We start from the raw sequence: 16854 nt of genomic DNA, 5'->3' as shown, positions 1-16854 counted from the left end.
GATAGAGGAGAGTAACTGTCTAATATTAAAATATCAGATTGTTTTGAACATGTTTAAACATACATACACACTTGTGCACAAAGTTTTAAGGCACACTTAAGTTTTATAATTGAAAATAGGCCATAAATCCCACTGACAAAATGACATTATTTTACCCAATATGATATAACGTTGTCAGTGTTAGAAAAACAGACAACACCAAAGAATCTATGAGACAAAATGAAAAACAGAAAACTCCTGTTAACAATAGCATTTGTATATAGATAATCAAGACCTTGATAGCACAGAACACATTCCAATCACATTAGTACACATATTGATTTTTAAATATTTCCTAGATGGGCTTCAGTCTCTATGACCTGGAAAGAGAAATAGAGAAAGGAAAGGCACATGGTCTTATTTTATGAATGCAATAGAAATCTTTAGAAGGGTCTGTGAACCCCCATCCTATACCAAGAAGGTTATTTAACTTACACAAGGATCTGAATTTGCTTGGAATTTTTATTTTCTGAACAATTTCTTTTAATCTGCAAGGTTGGCATTTGTGGCCCTGATGAGGTCCAAGCATTCTGACACTCTGAATTAGTATTATCAAAGGGAAGCATTTGGAGAAGTAATTCTATTAACTCAGTTTGTTGTACAGTTTTATGAAGATTGCCTCAACCTGGCTATAAAATAACATAAGGGTCTCCATGCCTGATTTCTACTGAAGAGATAGTCACTTATCCTGGCTGTGTTATCTTTTCTCTTGCCCTGTGTTCCTGATTAATAGCTTCATCATCATACTGTAACTGTTGAGCCATGTTCAGTCAACCTCTCTTCCTCCTAAGTGGGGCAGCCCCAATTTGTATGGGGGCTGGACATGCTCATTTCTAATGGTTTGGCTATGGGCTTCCTCATTCCAGGACATTTTGAATTGCAAATACTGGTTAGACTTCAAGCAGGTTTCCTTTTTCTACATAGGAGCTTCCAATACAGGAGGAGTTTGAAAAGGCTGAAACATCATTGTAATTGTTGCATAAAAATCAGTTTTTATGTTTTTTTATTGTAAAAATACTGTACAGAGGGGTTACAGTTACATGAGTAAGGTAATGGGTACATTTCCTATCAAGCATTGTTATCTCCTCCTTTGCTTTTCCCCTACCACCCCTTCCCTCCCAATTGGATTATTTCCCCCTGGTTAAGAGCCATTTCAAACGGCCTGACAATCTCCTTCCATCACCAAATTTGAAGCATTCCTTGTGGAGGCAACCGATGACTATATTTTTTTGACATAAAAGGCTAAGTCCTCAGTCTCTTCTCTTTACTTTTGCTCCTGAGGCTGCCAGCAGCATCTTTATTGACTTAAAATACTCAGCTCTTTTGCTTTCAGCTTGCCCCATTGTTACCCTGGCAATCCTGAAGTGTGGTCCTAGTGCAGGAACTCCTCAGGGCTCTTCTGTTGACTTTTTCAAATTCTTCAGTTCACTTGTTATTCAAGCCCCATGCTGGGGCTAACTACAACCAGGATCACCAAGATGACATGATACCTGGACAATGAAAGGAGAAAAGAGAGAAACTACAAAAGGAGACAGCAGGGGATCCAGAGCTGAGATCTCAGTAACAAATCTTTTAATTTAGTTCAGTATTGATACTAGGCTTTGAATATGTTTGAAGTTATAACACTATGCATAATTTGCATACAAGTGATAATGGAGTCCCTTATCTTATGAAGCAGAGGGAAGCAATGAGCACTCCAACATTAGCACAGACTTTTTAAAAATTTATTGTGAAAATACTGTACAGAGGGGTTACAATTACATGGGCAAGATAATGAGTATTTTTGTTTCTCCTTCCCATCCCTTCCCATCTTCCCCCTGCCCCGCCTCCAAACACTCCCCCCCACCCCCGACCAAAGTTTTAAAGTTCGTTTCGACATAACGACTGACTTGTACATCTCATTGTTGCATTGGGTCCACCTGTATCCCTATTTAAACAATTTGTTTTTCCCCTTCCCCTCCACAAATTATACCAACATCAAATACAGTGAAAGCAGGGGTTATACTGTGGGGGAGGGACATACAAAGCAACAAATAAATCATCTTATAAATATGTTAGAAACAATTGCATGAAAGAAAAAAAACATTTGAATACATATCTTAGGGTTCATTTCCCTAATATCAACTTATCTGACCTTTTCTGCTTGACTCAGACATATACTAGATATTGCAAATAAGGAAAACCATGGGACCTATGTTTCTTTGGGCCTGGGTACTTCACTTAATATAATTTAAAAATTATATTAAGCATAGACTTTTATCTTATCTCCAAGGCCTTAAACTTTGGATGCACAAGCAGCCACAGGGTAGAAACTTGAACCTCTGTTTTGCCTTGACTGTTTGATATTTCCAGGGCCCAGCTTTCAGCCTTCTGGTTACTGTTGAGATGGCTTTCCAATTTCTTAACCCTTTCCAGGCCTCACAGCCCAGCTCCAGATTTCCCTACATAAATCCATGTTTGAATTCCTTTTATTAAGTAAACAAGCAGCTCCAGACATCAAGCAGGCTTCTGACATCTTCATCAGCTCAAGCATTATTGCAGACTATGAATCCCACCACATGCTCAGGAGCTTTATCACTGCTCCTCAGGTCAGCCAGTCTCTCCTCTCCCATGTCAAGTCCTCCCACATCTCTGTCACTGACACATTGAAGGTTCCACAGCCCCACCTGATGGTAATAAGCAAAACAGCTACAGATCTCAAACTGTATTGGGACAGTTGTTTACTCCTACATCAAACACAAGGAAATTATTCTTATACACTAATAGTATCAGGGATGAACACCAACCCTGAAATCTTGAGCACATCAAAGAACATCAATGATTTCATAGAGCATTCCATTTAATGTATTGACAGACATCACATGAACAAAGACTGTTCCTAACTTGGTCTTTCATGATTCTTACCCCTTTTTTTGTGCTGACTGGGCCTTTGAACTGAAGGCCTGGATGCTGTCTCTGAGCTGTACTGCTTGAGCCACATTTCTACTGCTGGCTTTTGGTGGTTAATTGGAGGTAAGAGTCTCACAGAGGTTTTTGTCTGAGCTGGCATTGCACTATGATCCTCAGATCTCCATCTTCTGAGTGGTTATCTATCCACATTGGACATTACCTGTGCTTCACGTCATGGAGAGAAGTTCTACAGAGGGTGGCATGTAATATATGAGCACCGTGTAACAAAGATCATTGGATTTTAGGCTTGATTCAAATCTAGACTTGGGCATCTGTCTCTGTCTCTGTCTCTGTCTCTGTCTCATCTCTGTCTCTGTCTCTGTCTCTGTCTCTCTCTCTGTTCTTTCTCTCATCTCCCCTCCCCAAAGTTCCAAGGGATTTATAGGCTTTTTGTCATGAAAAAGGATGGAAGTGCAAACACACATTGCTTTGTATCACAGCTACATTTAAGAGTACTCTTAACACAAATGTTTCTTTTTCTTAGTCTTCTCTCATTTAGTGCATTGTCATAGAGTTTTCTGCCCATTGTAAACAAAAGTTTTCCCAAAGGCCACTCACTTTATGTTCTTGTTTGGGTGTAGTATCGATTGATCCTCATGTGTGAAGGCCTCTGCACTTACTCTAATGTCACTGTCTTCGGTCTTTGGCCTCACTGTATGAAGATGTCCACTCTATATTTTTAGCTCCAATTCCCAGTCTTCAACCTTGGACATGTTGCATTTTACCCCTTCCAAGTCTATTTGAGACATAATCCCTAAACGCAGTCATTAAAACACCATCACTTAGACAATACCTTCATTTAGACAGTAAACAAAGTGGATGATGAAGGAACACACAGATGTGTGAAATGGAGTACACTGAAGCAGATATGAGTCCATGGTTTAGAGAACATCTCAGCTTCTGAGGGGCCTCAGCGTCAGATAATAAAGATAGGTGATACATGACACCCAAAAGCTTAGGAAATGTCTGGTGTAGAAATCTGTAATGCTCACTTAGCTAGAAATAGCATCAAATTCTTTCCTTAGTGAAAGCTGGGGTTGGTTAGGGGAGCTTATGTGAACTGTCCTGGAGGGAGGCATTGGGAAAGAACATTCACCAAAGAAAAACAGTCATTTATGAGGAGTGTGCAGGCCACCAATGCAAAGACCAGGGGATGGTCTATACCTTGCCGATCATGATTTTTTATTGCGCCTATTTTGTTTTTGCATAGGTTTTTAAAGTAAAATTTTTTTTAAATTTTATTTTATTTTATTTGAGAGCATACTGTACAGAGGGGTTACAATTACATTGGCAGGATAATGCATACATTTCTTACCAAGCATTGCAGCCTCCTCCTTTGTTTACACTTCACCTCCCTTCCCAGCCTCCCCCCTCCCCCCCCACCCAAACATACCCCCCTCCACCCCCACACCGACATTGTAAAGCTTGCTTTGACATGACATTTGTAATTCTCCTTGTAGCAACAGGTCCACCTGGATCCTTAAACAACGTGTTTGTCCCCATCTCCTCCACATGTTATAATGACATCAAATAAAGAGAAAGTGGGGGTTACACTGTGGGGGAGGGACATACAAAGCAACAAAGAAATAATCTTATAAATGCGTTAGAAACACATGCATGAAAGAAACAAAAACATTAAAATACATATTTAAGGGTTCGTTTTCCTAACATCACATTATCTGACCTTTTCCACTTGAATCATACCTATACTAGATATTGCAAATAAGGGAAACCATGGGACCTATGTTTCTTTGGGCCTGGCTTACTTCACTTAATATAATTTTTTCCAAGCCTTTCCATTTCCTAACAAATGGGGAAATGTCATTCTTTCTGATGGAGGAATAGAATTCCACTGTGTATATATACCACATATTCTTGATCCATTCATTTACTGAGGGGCTTTTGGGTTGGTTCCATATCTTAGCTATGGTAAATAATGCTGCAATAAACATAGTTGTGCTGGTAGCTTTAGTGTGGTCTTGTTTGTATACATTTGGGTAAATGCCCAAAAGTGCGATTGCTGGATCATAGGGGAGATCTATGTGAAGTCTTTTGAGGAACCTCCATACTGCTTTCCAAAGTGGTTGAACAAGTTTACATTCCCACCAACAATGAAGTAAGGTTCCTTTCTTTCCACATCCCCTCCAGCATCTGTTGTTCTTAGAGTTCTTGATTTTTGCTGTTCTAACTGGAGTGAGGTGAGATCTCAATGTTGTTTTGATTTGCATTTCTTTTATGGCTAGGGATGTTGAACATTTCTTCATGTGTCTATTGACCATCCTTCTTTCTTCTTCAGAGAAATTTCTCTTTAAGTCTTTCACCCACTTATTTATTGGGCAGTTGTTTCTTTGAGGATTTGTTGTTGGGTGGTTTAATTTTTTGAGTTCCAAGTATATTTTAGATATGAGACCCTTGTCTGTTGTATGGCTAGTAAAGATCTTCTCCCAATCAGTGGGCTTTCTATTGATCTTGCTAGCTATGTCATTTGCCCTGCAGAAGCTCTGCAACCTTATGCAATCCCATTTGTCCAACTTTCTTTGATTTGTTGTGTTTCCGGGTCTCTATTCAGAAAATTTCGGCCTGAGCCAAGGAGACCTAGGGTTTCTCCTATTCCATCCTGTAATGTTTTCAGAGTGTCTGCTTTGAGTTCAAGGTCTTTGATCCATTTGGAGTTGATTCTGGTGCAGGGTGATATATAAGGATCTAGCTTTAGTTTTCTACATGTAGTTAACCAATTTTGCCAGCACCATTTACTGAAGAGGCTGTCTTTCTTCCATTCTATTGTTTTAGCTTCCTTATCGAAGATTAGCTGGCTATAGGTCTGTAGGTTCATTTCTGGGTTTTCAATTCTATTCCATTGGTCCTGAGGTCTGTTCTTATGCCAATACCAAGCTGTTTTGATTACTATGGCTTTATAGTAGAGTTTGAAATTTGGTATTGATATTCCTCCAGCAGTGTTCTTTCCGTTGAGAAGTGTTTTTGCTATTCGGGGTCTTTTATTGTTCCATATGAATTTTTGGATTGCCTCTTCTATTTCCTTGAAGAATGAGGGTGGAATTTTGATAGGTATTGCGTTGAATTTGTAGATAGCCTTGGGAAGTATTGCCATTTTCACGATGTTAATCTTGCCAATCCAGGAGCATGGGAGGTTTTGCCAGTTTTTAAGTTCTGTGTTGATTTCCTTTTTCAAGATTTTAAAGTTTTCATCATAGAGGTCCTTCACTTCTTTAGTTAAGTTAATTCCTAGGTATTTTATTTTTTGTGGGGCTATTACAAATGGAGTTGCTTTCCTAATTTCAGCCACACTTTTCTCATTGTTGGCATACAGAAAAGCCATTGATTTTGGGGGGTTAATTTTATAACCTGCTACTTTGCCAAAGTTTTGAATCAGCTTCAGTACTTTGGGAGTGGAGTCTATGGGATTCTTTAAATACAAGATCATGTCATCTGCAAAGAGGGAGAGTTTTATTTCTTCTTTCCCTATTTGGATCCCCTTTATGTCTGCATCTTGTCTTATTGCTGTAGCTAGGCATTCTAATACTAGATTGAAGAGAAGTGGAGAGAGTGGGCATCCTTGTCTTGTTCCTGAGTTAAGAGGAAATGGCTTTAGTTTTTCACCATTGAGTATAATGCTGGCTGTAGGTTTGTCATATACAGCCTTTATTGTATTGAGGAATCTTCCATGGATTCCTAATTTTTCCAAAACCTTCATCATAAAGGGGTGTTGGATCTTGTCGAATGCTTTTTCTGCGTCTATTGAGATAACCATGTGGTTCTTGTTCTTGCTCCTGTTGATGTGATGAATAATATTAATTGATTTGCGTATATTGAACCACCTTTGCATCCCTGAAATGAATCCTGTTTGATCGTGGTGTATGATTTTTTGGATGAATTGTTGATGTCCATTGGCCAAAATTTTGTTGAGAAGTTTTGCATCAATGTTCATCAAAGAAATGGGTCTATAGTTCTCTTTCTTTGATGAGTCCCTGCCTGGTTTTGGGATGAGGGTTATGATGGCTTCATAGGATGTGTTTGGTAGTGAGCTTTCTCTTTCAATTTCATTGAAGAGTTGGAGGAGAATTGGTGTGAGCTCTGCTTTGAAGGCCTTGTAAATTCCGCTGTAAAACCATCTGGTCCTGGACTTTTCTTAGCTGGGAGGTCTCTTGTTGCTCTTTCTATTTCAATGCTTGATATGGGCCTGTTAAGATAGTTTAACTCATCTTGGTTGAGTTTTGGCATGTCAATATTTGCTAGGAAGAGGTCCATTTCTGTCAAGTTGTCGAACTTATTAGCATAAAGTTTTGAGAAGTATACCCTTATAATATTCTGAATCTTGGTTGTTTCCGTGGTGATGTTTCCATTCTCATCTCTGAGTTTATTAATTTGGGTGTGTTCTCTTCTTTTTCTGATAAGATTTGCTAAGGGTCTGTCAATTTTGTTAAGTTTTTCAAAGAACCAACTCTTTGTTTTGGTGATTCCTTGTATAGTTTTTTTGGATTCTAATTCATTTAATTCTGATTTAATTTTGATTATTTCTTTCCATCTACTGGTTTGGGGTTTATCTTGCTGCTCTTTTTCAAGGAGGTTTAGATGTGTCATTAAATTGCTAGTTTCAGATCTCTCCAATTTGTTGATGTAGGAGCTCAGAGCTATAAACTTGCCTCTGAGTACTGCCTTTGCTGTGTCCCAGAGGAGCTGGTAATTTGTGTGTTCATTTTTGTTGAATAGCATGAACATTTGAATTTCCTTTCTAATCTCTTCCATTACCCACTCTTGATTCAGCAGTGTGTTGTTTAGCTTCCATGTGATACCGGACTTTCTTTGGTGGCTTTTGGTGTTGAGTTCTAATTTTATTCCCTTGTGGTTAGAGAGAATGCAGGGTATAACTTCAATGTTCCTGAATTTAGACAAGTTTGCTTTGTGGCCTAGAATGTGGTCTATTTTAGAAAACGTTCCATGTGCTGCTGAGAAGAACGTGTATTCTGATGCTGCTGGGTGAAATGTTCGGTAAATGTCTGTTAAGTCTAGTTGATCTATGCAGCTGTTTAGATCTGCGGTTTCTCTGTTGAGTTTTTGTCGAGTTGATCTGTCTAGTGGGGAGAGTGGTGTGTTAAAATCCCCAACAATTAATGTCTTTGGATCTATATGGGATTTGAGGGAAAGTAGTGTTTCTTGGATAAATTTGGGTGCTCCATTGTTTGGCGAATAGATATTTAGAATTGTAATATCCTCCTGAAGGAGAGATCCTTTAATTAGTATGTAGCAACCTTCTTTATCTCTTCTCACGATTATTAATTTGAAGTCTATTTTATCTGATATTAGGATTGCAACTCCCGCCTGTTTATGAGCGCCATTTGCTTGGTAGATTTTGTTCCAGCCTTTAACATTGAAAATGTGTTTGTTTTGACGGGCAAGATGTGACTCCTGCAGGCAGCAGATAGAAGGGTCTTGTTTTTTAATCCAACTAGACAGTCTATGTCGCTTAATTGGAGAGTTCAGTCCGTTAACGTTAAGAGATAGGACTGAGAGGTATTTGGGAGTTCCTGCCATGTTATCTACCTACTTGGGGGCTGCAAAAACTGGGTTCTTCCTATGGTTCTTGGATTCTCCGTTTGGGTGCAGTTTGTTGGCCTTTATTGTGGTCTTGTTGGTTTTCTATGTGTAGGACATCTTTAAGAATCTTTTGTAGGGCTGGTTTGGTGGAGATGTATTGTTTCAATTTTTCTTTGCTGTGGAAGGTTTTTATTTGGCCTTCAGTTATGAAGGAGAGTTTAGCTGGGTACAGTATTCTTGGTTGATAGTTGTTTGTTTTTAGGGCATGGCATACATCATTCCAGGCTCTTCTTGCTTTGATTGTCTCTGCTGAGAAATCTGAGGTGATTCTAATTGGTTTCCCTTTATAGGTGATTACCCTTTTCTCCCTGACAGCTTTAAGGATCTTTTCCTTGTTCTGAGTTGATCCTGTGTGGATTATAATGTGAAGGTGGGATGTCCTATTCTGGTCTGGTCTATTTGGGGTTCTAAAAGCTTCTTGTATCTGAATAGGCCTATCTTTTTGCATGTTTGGGAAGTTCTCTGCTAGGATCCTGTTAAACAAATTTCCTAGATCATTAACTTCTGTTTCTAGGTGCTCCTCTACACCCATTATCCTTAGATAGGCCTTCTGATGGTGTCTTCCAGGTGTTGGATAGATCTATCATATTTCTTGGACTTGTCTTGGATGGTTGTATGTTCTTTCTCTATAATATCTAGGCTGTCTTCAATCCCTGAGATTCGATCTTCTGCATGGTCTAACCTGCTGTCAAGACTCTCTACTTTGTTTTTTATCTCTTTTCCTTCTAATTGGTCAGCTTTGATGGCTTCAAGTTCTTTGTTGAAGCTCTGTTTTAGGTCTTGTATGAATCTCTTTACTTCCTTAATTTGGTGTTCAGTGTTTGTCCTCAAATCACTTAGTTGATTGGATATGGTTTCTTTGGACTCCCATTCCTTCTGTTGGGTTCCATTCAGCGTTTCCTTTGTGGTCTCCCTGACTTCCTTCAGCTCTTTGTTAATGGATTCTATGGATGCCTTTAATGATCTTTGTGTGTTCTCTACCTGGTCTCTCAATTCCTGTATTACTCTTTGTTTAGCTTCCTCACGTTCGTGGGATTCCTGCAGTTCTCTTTGAGTGTTCTCAGCCTGCTCACGCCATTCCTCCTTTTCTCTATGAGTATTCTCAAGTTGTTCACGCAAATCCTGTATCAGTTTTTGATTAGCTTCCTCACGCTTATGATATTCCTGTATAAACTTCTGGGATGCCTCCTCTCTCTCCCTATCACGCTCATAGAGAGTGCTTTGTACGTTGTCAAACTTCTCATTTATCATGTTTGCCACCAGTGTTTGTAGAGCTATTTGGGAACTCTCCTCTGGATTGTTCATTATCTGATCTGACCCCTGATTATCAAGATTGGGAATTGAGATACCCGAATTTGTCATTTTTCTTGTGTTTTTCTGGCTTACTCTGCCCATTTGAGATGAAGATAGCACCAGTTTTGTGCTAGAACACTATCTTAAGGCTACCATCAACCAAAGTTTGCATTTGTACAGTCAATAGTCTACAGATACAATCTAGTTCAACAGATACATCTATTCAACATCAAACAACTATATTTTAAAGGACTTCGAACCGCAGAAAAGAATATGGAAAACCAGAAATTATTAGGATTAAGGAGAGATGTGGGTGAAAAATAGGAATAGATTGGTGTGGGAAGGCACAGGGAGAGTTAACTATGTCCTAATCACAATGCAGGAAATGGGTTGGGTAGGATGCCAGTAGAGAGAGGGAGAAAAAGAAGAGAGGGATAGGGGAATGAAAAGAGACCAGAAAAAAATAGAAACGTAAAAATTAATGTTATTGTCGAGATTAAAAGACCATCTATTTAGAGAGGAATGTGAATATGTTGTGAGAAAGGAAGGGACATAGAGGAGATGTGAAAAACTTTAAGGATGGGAAAGGGAGAAGAAAAGATCAGAAGTTCAGTAGAGCTAGACAAAAAAACAAAAAGATAATTATGAAAGAAAGAAAAAGAGAAAGAAGATAAGAAAAGAAAGGAAAATGCTCATTTACATATTCCTAAAATAAAAATTATAAGAGGAGAAAAAAAAGTTACTGGAAATCAATTATTTTTTCAGAAGAGGCAAAAATTAAAGATTAATAAAAGTTTTAAAAGAGAAAAAATTATATATATATATATATATATATATATATATATATATATATATATATAAGGTAACAAAAAACAAAAAAACAAACAAACAAAAAAAAGAAGAAGAAGAAAAAAAAAGTCATTTGATTTTTTTTTTGGGGGGGAGGGGTGGGAAGAATCCTGTATCTCCCTTTTGTCTGTAACCAGCCTTTTGTTGGAGTCTCTGGTCAGCTTGAGGTCCTGTGGCTTGATTGGTTTCTTAAGTCGGTTTGTTGGAAGAGGCAGAAAATGCTCTGCTTTACCCAAGATTTTGAGATCCCCCTCCCAGGTTAGTTTTCTGGGAGGGTGATCTGCTTTGAGAATCACAAAAGAGGGGGATGCAGTGGTGAGGCTAAGTTCTGGGTAGAGTTGAGGCCTTTCAACAATCAGTAGCTTTTTCCTGGGGCTGTTTTGTGCAAAAAAAAATCTCCCAGAGCCCAGCCTGGAGCCGTTCTCAGGGATTCTGTTTTACAATTGATTGTTGAGGCTGCTAGAGGGAGGGGCAGCCTCTGGCTCTGGTTACCCAGTGAGGGAAGCCACTCAGGCTGGCGCCTGAGCTGGGTGACTTTTCCCTGGATGGAGCCGAATCTGGCAGGTCACTTCGCCGTTAAGTTCTTGTGACCTGCTAAATGACTCGTTTTATTCCAAGGCCTGGGTTGGAGCTGGCAGCTCCTCCGAGCTTTGTCGGTATCCAAGATGGAGATCACTGGTGCTGGGGGGGGGAGGGGTGGCCTTCCCTCCTCTGCTCCCTGAGAAGGAGTGAGGACGTCGGGCTTCTACTCACGCAGAGTCTTGGATCCTGGGTCGTCTCTGGTCTGCAAGCTGCAGGATGAAGATGTACGCTCTTTGTTGGTTCTTGCTGGTGTTGAGTAGAATCCGCTCGCCCGCTGCGTCTGGCTCCTTCGTCCCGGACTCTCTGTGTGAGCGCTCAGGTATGGCCCCGGCTGCGGTCTCCGCCGCTTGTGACCCTGCCGCCGCCATGGCGGCGGCTGCTGGCGAACACTCAGGTGTGTCTTTTTGCCTTGGCTTCCCTCTCTTGTCTAACTCTCTGTCCTGTGATGGCACACTTGGTGTGATTCTCTGGCTTAGGACTGTTCACTGGAACTCTAAAACTGCTTTGTATGCGAGAGCTTGTTCAGATTACAGCTTCTCCTCCGCCATCTTCCCGGAACCCCCAAGGTCCCAGTTTTAAGAGGCTGCTCAAGGGGTCTGATCCAGGCTACATAAAAGATGTCCATCCCAAGACTAAATGGTAGCACAATTAGTTCTTATCTTTTGGTTTACTGTTGTCTCATCTCTTTAGTTCTGTGTTTCTCTGACAGAGATTTAATAACTTTCTGGGTTGGAGAGATGAAAGGTGACTGTCTGTTTGGGTTGAAAGTATGTTAAAGTTGTATTCTCAATCATGGGCATGTGAGAGAGAAAGGGGAAACAAATGCAAGTTTGAATTTTTAAACATACAAATTTGTCCAGTAATACAAACTGCCTAGGAAGAATACAGAGGAGAGAAAGGACAGGTAGAGGAGGAGTAAGGCAAAAATTTACATTGATGTAAAAATCAGTTTTGGAAATTCTAGAACCCAATGGAACAGTGCACTAAATAGATATGACTTGATTATGGCAGAAGAATCAATGAATATATAACAATATAATTTTTAGTAAAAAATCAGTGAAAAATGAACAGACAATTTCTCAGAGAATTATAGGTTAATTTAGTGATTACTATGGTAAGATTGTATATAAAAACCTATAAAGGAAAAGATAAAAATAAGCTAAAATGTTTGAAAAATAACTCTTAAAATGAGATTTATTTTTGCATTAAAGAGTTCTACTGAATCACAATCAGGTAACCACAGATAAAAAGCTGTTATACAGGAGAAGAGAATGTTGAAAAAAAATTATGCCTATTTGCACAGGAAAATTCAATAACATCCTGGATTAATTTTATCATTAACAATTGAGGTTAGAATATAGTAGAATGGCTTATGTGACAATCAATAGAAAAGAAAAGCCAACCAAGAATACTATATTCATGACCCCATACCTTAAAATTGAAAGCAAAATAATAACATTGTTTTTCTAACGGCAAATGAAGAGAAACTGGTATGTGTAGACATACTCTGGCAGAACAAGAAGCCTTTCAGAACCAAAGGAAGTGATAGGAAGGGCGCAGAACCTATGAAGGGAAAAGACCTCAAAAGGATTTCAGAAACAAGAAGCTAAAACCACATAAAAGTTCTCTCTTCCACTTATGTGATGGTCAAGTCTAGGAAACAAACAAACTATAATGCCACATGTTGGGACTGTCTGTTATGGATTGGAGGAGGGGCCTTTGCAAAACTTGATACTGAATTTCATGGTTTGTCTGAATTGTAGATCTGTGCTAAACATTGTACATTTCTTATTTTTGCTCTATACATTACATGTAGTTTATACTAAGCAAAATAAAATGGCCAGACATAAATTTGTAAACAAATACCTGGAAAATAAATAAGAATGATTCAATATTTATGGAAATGCATCCTTATCAAGAAAACTGTAAAACATACCAGAAAGGATTGAAGAATTAGGCAGCAGACAAGAGCAGGAGGAATCATGAAGGCATTCCCTTTCTAGGGAACACACATTAGATTTCTCTTGCTTTACTTGGTCCCAGTTAATGTCATTTGCTCACAGGAGAGGCCCCACCATCCTGGCATCTGTTTCCATCTCACCTGACAGTTTGTCTCCCACGATTGTACCACCAGGACATTTGCATATTGCTCCTTAGGGAGGAGCTCCCTTGCAAGTACAACATAAAAGCTCAGCTCTAAGCTTGCTTGGACTGACCAGCATTGCTTACTCTCAAAATGAGGTGCCCTGTTCAGCTCCTGGGGATGCTTATGCTCTGGGTATCAGGTAAAAACACATTAGAGCTGAGGAAAGAGATGGGGAGGGGCTGAGCTCTGCTCCACATGTGTCTTATGTCCACTCCTGCATATTTGCCCTCTTGAATGGAAATATGTATCTTTGAGAGTGAGGAAGATTCCAGAAAGAGCAAAGCCCCATGAAGTTTTTACAAATTCTGCTCTGTGTGTGTGTGTGTGTGTGTGTGTGTGTGTGTGGGTGTGTGTGTGTGTGTTCATCATGTATTTAATGAACATTTTGTTGGATGAAACAAAAATTTAAAGAAAATATAGCCTGCAATAAGATAATTGTCAAAATGTCTCATGATGCTGGTAACTAACCCTGTCCACTTTTCGAATTATTTTAGGATCCAGTGGAGATGCTATATTGACTCCACTTTCTCTGCCTGTCACCCTGGGAGAGCCAGTCTCCATCTCCTGTAGGTCGAGTCAGAGTCTCTTATATAGTGATGGAAACACCTATTTGTTCTGGTTCCTACAGAAGGCAGGCCAGTCTCCACAAGCCCTAATCTATTTGGTTTCCAACCAATATTCTGGGGTCCCAGACAGATTCAGTGACAGTGGGTCAGGCACAGATTTCACATTGAAAATCAGCAGGGTGCAGACTGAGGATGTTGGTGTTTATTACTGTTTTCAACGTACACATGTTTCTCCTGATACAGCCTGATACACACTGATACAGCCCTGAACAAAAACCACCCTGCCTGGTGTAGCAGAACTGTCACGTGTAGCCTTTTTTAGGAATTGCACAACAGCTTTTCTGAGTGAATGTGAGAGCAAGGAGCTAGAGAAGTCAGGATAGTAAGTCACTGTTGTGCTCTCTGAGTCAAGCATTTCTGATACCCTTTAGGATATTGCAGCAAAAGCTATGGAATTGCACAGGCAGCTATATGGTTCCTTTGGATGATGGGATGATAATGGATCATATCATTTGATAAATACGCATTCTGATTCCATTTTCTTCTCTATCATTTGTCCACTCGATTTGAACACTGCAAATTGTATAGTTAATATTTAAAAACTAGTGCTTTTCAAAAAATTCTCATCATTGGCTGTGGTGGTGGGATTTACCAGCTCAATGTTAACCTAAGCTATATTGTGACTTCCAGCCCTTAAGGGAACATGTGCACACAGCATGTCCAGTTGTGGGAGATGAGACAAGGCTGCAGAATCAGTGCTGTCCCCAGCAGGTCACTAGAGTCCTCTGCAGTGAGCAGGTCACTGCTTGTGCTCAAGGGCACAGACTGTGTCCTAAGCTTCATCATGCCCGGGCTAAGAGTGAGGGAAAGACAACCCAGTGACCATCCATTATACTTAGATTTTTTCAATTTCAGAATTTAAAATGATAAGTTATACAATTAAATATTAGTTTACAAATCAATTAATTAAAACCTAATTTACTACTTATAAACAATAGACATATAGCTTTTGCATTAATGCATTTATGAAGTGTTCCTCAATGTTCAGATAAGAACAGACTACAGTAGATTGAAGACTCTGTTCTTAGGACACTGCTGACTCTCCATATTTTTCCAGTCCCTCAGAAGCAGTGAGAACGGCCCTTGAGCTTCCTTCCAGCACAGTCCTGGCCCGGGAGCTTTTCCCAGGACCAGGAGGCTTTTCTGGAGGTTGGTTTAAGAGCTTTGCGCCCGTTGGCCTTGGCTTTTCTTGGCTTGTGCAGGCGCTCGCTGCTTGCACATGCTGCCCGTGGTCTTGGCGAAGCCGCAGGTACAGCTCTCGCCAGGACTCGCCCTCTGCTGGTTTTTCATCCTTGAATGCTTTGCAACAGCGGATTTGCCACAGCCTGTCTGTGCCACTGTGCCCCACTGTCCTCGGGTGAGTGTTCCCTTGAGGCTGGTGCGGAGAAGGGGTAGAAGTCTGGGAAATGGGTGCTAGGAGAATGCAGGGCGGCCTGGGAGTGGCTGGAGTGCACTGTTGCTGGAGCCCCCGGACATCCTGGGGACACCAGGGAGCCAGGGAGTCGCGCTTTGGTCCAGAGTACAGTGGCATCTTCAGGGACTTTCTGACAAAAGGCAAGGCCATCGCTTCCTCTCCCTCTCTCTGTCCCCCTTTGCCTTCTGCTCCCCTTCCCCCTTCCCTTTCATCTCCCTTCACCCCTTCCTCAACACCTCCTCCTTCCCCTTCCCTTTCCGCTTTTCCCACTTCCCAGGGCACAGAGGCTCCCGGCCTAGATGAAGAGAAGGATGACATCCTTTTCAGGTCAGGCAGCCGACCCGAAAAGGCCTGAAGCCCAGGGAAATTAGAGGTTTCAGTGCTGAGCTGCACCATTGGCACCCTGACTACTTCTGTGGAATTGACGGGATTGGCTGGATTGGCGGCTGAGGTTGGCCCCAGCTGTCCCGCCTGGTTTTCCTGGACCTTGCTTGCCCTTGGGACTGAGCTGTGCACGGAATCCGAGGGTCTTTTGGGGCCGCTGGAGCCATTCCTTTTCAGGCCTCCTTGAGCCAAGGCAGCAGCACGAATCCTGCCCTTGTTCCTCTGTCTCCTCGGCAGCAGCTGGATCTGGTTGAGAGCATCCTCGAAAGATTGTGGAGGTGCGCGGAATTCATGCTGTTGCTGGGATTGGCTCTGGTGATTGTGCCCACGGAGCTTCACTGTCTGCGTCTCTGGCTTGCCAGAGGTCTGCTTGACCTTAGAGGGCAGGGGGCCTGAACCTCTCTTCTCCTCTTCAGAGGATCGGCACCCATCTTTTGGTCTGGCCCCAGCCTGTCCCTTGGGTTCCCAAGGGAGACCTTCTTGTGGGAGCCCTGGTGGATCTTGAGACTGCTGGACGGGAAGGCATGCATTGCCAGGCATGTCCCGAATACCAGTGGGCCCAAGGTCCCGCGAGATTCCCGGGCTGTCCACAGCCCAACGATGAGACCTGCTGCTGTCCCCAGAGGACTCTGGGTCCACTCGGGGACGCTTCTCCTGCCTGCTCCTGGGACAAGGGCTGGCAGACTGCTTGCCAGGTCCCTGGAACTCACACAGCTCCTCGGGCAGTGAGGGCTCTGGCCCAGAGTTGGGGCCCTCCCTCCTGCCTGCTGTTGCTTTTCCCCAAACCACACTTGACTCTTTCAACTTGCCATCTCGCACCCACCCTGACTCTGGCAGCCCAAGAGCCTCCTTCCTGGGCTCTTGAGCGCCATCCTGTTCAGAGACCTGCTGTAGAATCGCCGAAAGAAGCGCTGGGTTGCAGCCCAGGAGAGCCAAGGTCTCCCAGCGTGTGTCCAGCT

The 16854-nt window shown here is 41.5% G+C and overlaps 1 gene segment (V, D, J or C); it reads left to right on the top strand.

Annotated features, from left to right (window-relative positions):
- Positions 1-11646: 11646 nt before the first annotated feature.
- On the top strand, positions 11647-14285 carry LOC138821902 (Ig kappa chain V-II region 26-10-like). The segment is given in 2 exon segments: positions 11647-11719; positions 13966-14285. Coding segments are annotated over 2 exon segments (393 nt in total).
- Positions 14286-16854: the final 2569 nt, after the last annotated feature.

Source organism: Dipodomys merriami, unplaced genomic scaffold, assembly GCF_024711535.1.
Source record: "Dipodomys merriami isolate MVZ:Mamm:240054 unplaced genomic scaffold, mDipMer1.0.p SCAF_954, whole genome shotgun sequence".
Taxonomy (NCBI): Eukaryota; Metazoa; Chordata; class Mammalia; order Rodentia; family Heteromyidae; genus Dipodomys; species Dipodomys merriami.
Note: the sequence above shows the minus strand (reverse complement) of the source record. Positions and strands in the feature narration are given on the sequence as shown.